Source organism: Gracilinanus agilis, chromosome 6, assembly GCF_016433145.1.
Source record: "Gracilinanus agilis isolate LMUSP501 chromosome 6, AgileGrace, whole genome shotgun sequence".
In the NCBI taxonomy this organism is placed as follows: Eukaryota; Metazoa; Chordata; class Mammalia; order Didelphimorphia; family Didelphidae; genus Gracilinanus; species Gracilinanus agilis.
Window position 1 is genome coordinate 281,512,659 of NC_058135.1, and position 4,126 is coordinate 281,516,784.

The window sequence follows — 4,126 nt, forward strand, 5'->3', positions numbered from 1 at the left end:
TTACATTTTAATGTTCTTAAAACTTGAGAAGTCCTTCTTGGGGAAGATGGCTTTTTTGATTATCTTCCATAGTGCAGTCTTGATTTTTGTGTTTCTCAGACTATAGATTATGGGATTCATGAATGGAGGTAATATTGTATAGGTCATTGCAATCAGAAGATTCTGGATTGGGGATGTATCTGATAGGGGACCTAGGAATGCAACCAGGCCAGCAAGGGCAAATAAGACAAAGATAATCAACTGAGGGGAACAGGTAGACAAAGCTTTGTAGCGTCCTTCCACAGAGGGCATTTTAAGTACGGTGGAAAAGATATAGGTATAGGATATAACTAAAAAGCCTAAGCAAAATAAAAGTAAAGTTGCACTACTAGCAAGGAGCACATACTCAGTATCATGAACCTCAGAACATGAGACCTTCAAGACATGAGGGATATCACAAAAAAATTGATGTATCACATTGGATCCCGAGAAAGGCAAGCGGAACATGTTCCCTGTATGTAGAGCTGAATAGAAAAACCCAGTGAGCCAGGAACTAGTTGCCACCCAAATGCATCGGGTTGGGGTCATGATTATTTCATAATGCAAGGGCTGACAGATTGCCACAAAGCGATCATAGGACATGGATACAAGCAAAGCAATCTCTGTTGCTGCAAAGAAGATAAAGAAAAATATCTGAAGAGCACAGCCAAGCAAGGAAATGGTTTGATTTTTTGTCAAGGAATTCACAATGAATTTGGGAAGAGTGACTGAGATGCAGCCGATATCCAGCAAGGATAAGTTACTCAGAAAAAAATACATTGGAGAGTGAAGTTGTGGGTCAGTGACAATGGCAGTGATAGTGAGAAAATTACCCATTAGGGCTGCCATATAAATCAGTAGGAATAGCACAGCATGTAAGATCTGCACCTCCCGGATGCTGGAATATTCCATGAGGAGGAATTCCATGATGATAGTAAAATTATCCATGTCTGTTTTTGTCCCATAATTCATCTCGAAACAACATGAGTAGAGGATATGATATTCTAAAAGAAGAGAGAAAATAAAAACATCTAATTTCATAGAAAGGTTGAGAACTATACAATCCAAATAACCATGTCACAAAGGCAGTTAGATCAGATTTAAAAATCTGTGTTTATGTTAAGTTGGGAGTAGAACTGGCAATGCTTAAATTTGGGCATGATGGTCCTTTGTTCTCGAAAGCTTTTAAAAGAATATAAATATATATTCAAGAGTGTGAGAGAACAGATGTCTTTTAGTACATAACTATTAGCTAGTTTAATTTTGCTAATATATATTTGGCAAAGATATATATATGTATATATACATATATATATGACTGAATAGCATAGCTTAGGAAGGAAATATGTTTTCAGCTCAATGGAATTTTCAGTGGCTTTGATCATATAAATTAAAGGAATGGCTAAAGAAAATCATATCACAAATCTGAAGTCTGAGTCATCTTATAAATGGGATACTAAAAAAAAATCAAATTAACCATTGCAGGGAAATTAGTTAAAATTTTGCTGCCTTGTATTTAGTAAGTGCCTAATAAATACTGTTAAGTTGAATTAAGAGATACACATGATCATAGTGGCCATTTCCAAATTTTATCAGTAGCACTGTAGGGTAATGGAGAGAAAGAAAGCTTTAGTGTTGGGAGAACTGGATTATTATTTTTTTTTCTGAGACATGTTCAGAGTTGTAAGTAAATCATTCATTCTCTCAGAACTTCACTTTCTTCATATGTATACTCAAGATAATACTGGTAAGTGTTCACATTAAAAGATCGATTAAAATAAAGTGTTTTGAAAACTTTAAGGTTAAAAAGGAATGACTTACCTTTATTAAAATATTATTATTTGGGGCAGCTGGGTAGCTCAGTGGAGTGAGAGCCAGGCCTAGAGACGGGAGGTCCTAGGTTCAAATCCGGCCTCAGACACTTCCCAGCTGTGTGACCCTGGGCAAGTCACTTGACCCCCATTGCCTACCCTTACCAATCTTCCACCAAGGAACTAATACACAGAAGTTAAGGGTTTAAAAAAATATATTATTATTTTCAGAATATTAATGACAGTTCAATGCATAAGTAGCAAAGATAGCAGGTAGCCAAGAATCAGACTAGTCTCTTGGTTCCCATTTCTTTCCAATACTTTTCTCTTGAAATATTTCAACAACTTTTATTCTCTAATCATTTATGGGAGAAACCATTGTCCTTCTATTTATTTACTTCCCCCCCCTTCAGGTTAAGTCGTCTTATTGGGCAATTACCTACTCCAAAGAGATGGGAACTGATACCTCATTGCTGATAAAGAAAGTTGACAACTACTTTTCTTTTTGGACTTCTTAGCATAAGGCTTGATACTTAGCAGATTTTAAACATTTGTTTGTTGATTGAACAATATTTACAGCAGTTCAGTAATTGTCTTCTCTTTTATATGATAGTTGCATTTTCTTTTGTGCTTGTGATGCAATCTTTCACCAATCATAGGTAGTCTCTCTTGATTCTAGCATAGGTGCCTTGTCAAAGACAGGGCAAAAGAGGATAGAATTTAGCCTCAGAATATTTTGGCATAAAAGACAATTATTCTAATATATATTTCGTTTTTTGTTTGTTTTGTATTTCAACTCTTCCATTTTTCTCTGCTTACTAACATTTATCTTCAATGAGACCGCAACATATCACATTAGGAGATTATGATAGGTGGTCTTTAAGAAACCTACAGGTATTTTCTATTTTCACATCCCCAAGACAAAAATTCTGCTGTAGAATCTAATCGCTACCATTATACTGATATGGGTTGAAATGTCCCACAAACCTTGTCTAATAGCTGCATACAATCAAAAGAATATTGGAACAATAACTAGCTTATTAATATGGGGCTATGTTTCATGCAAGACATATGAGTTGCTTAGATTCACAACTATGAAAAAAGTCCTCACATCAGTCTTTAGACATAACCTATGTTGTTAGTTTTGGTTTCTGGACAGCAAGTACAGGTGGTTCAGTTTCCCAGTCAGACAGGACTAGGTTTAAACAATGCTCAATTTCCACACTCACTGTCTTTCTTAGAGTATGTGCAAAAAGGAGCAAAACTTAGCCTAAGGTTGCCCCAGGGTATTTAACATATCATTAGCATCCCATTTACATTAAGGTTGCCCCCTTTCCCCATGGGTAAATGGTTAACCATGGTTAAAGCCTAGTAGAACAAAGTGGACCATGGGTAAAGTGATATCAGTTCCCTGGAGCAACAACTGCCCAAACAAATGACCCTTTCCTTAGCACCTAATCAAGATAGAAAGCGTAGTTAAAACTCCTACCCACCTTTTACTCTCTTACTTTTTACTTGCTCACCTTTTACTATCTTATCCTGTACTCTTACCCTTACTCTCTCACTCCCTACCTCTACATATCACACCTCCTATACTTCCTTCTCTTCCCTTATTTAATTACTCTACCAGCTACTCTATTACTACATTTTCTGATAATAAAGCTTGTTTCCTTCAAATGGAATCAATTTAATCATCAATCAATTCTTTCAACAAGATCCAAATAGCATTTACCATATCAATACTCCAAATCCTAACTCTTTATTGTATCCTCACACATTCAGAGAACAGCCTTCCTTAAAATTCCATGAAGAGTCACAGATCCTCTCTCCAACTTCTCTGAACTTATTTGACCTCTTTGAAATCCAATTGCCCATCTATTCCTGAGCAACCAGATCTAATTATTTATTAGATAATAAATATATATTATTTAGAATATCCATTCCAACCTACTAACTGGATCCCATTGAATGCACTTACTCCTGCCTTAAACAGGCACCCAAACACACATAAATGCCCACACAGAGTATGATCAAATCCAACAAGTTCTAGGGCTGAAAATTATGATCTATAATCAATTTCCATCACTTACTTACTGCAATATTTTGGTCAAGTCATTTAAGTCCATGTCCATGGGTCTCACTTTCCTCCTTATAAGGAAAATAAACTAAATGTGTTCTGATGTACCTTCTAGATTTATGAATTTTAAATTTGTATTACCTATGTACAGGTATCTTTTTGGTCTATAGCTTAATAGCTAAGAGATGTGTATAATATCAGCAAGACCAATGAACTTCAT

The 4,126-nt window shown here is 35.7% G+C and overlaps 1 protein-coding gene across 1 annotated transcript; it reads right to left on the reverse strand.

The window, feature by feature from the left end:
• LOC123252731 (olfactory receptor 14I1-like) lies at window positions 1-990 on the reverse strand. Its single transcript, XM_044681983.1, has one exon. The coding sequence runs from the start codon at window positions 988-990 to the stop codon at window positions 1-3; it is 990 nt and encodes a 329-aa protein (XP_044537918.1).
• Between the last annotated feature and the right edge of the window lie 3,136 nt (window positions 991-4,126).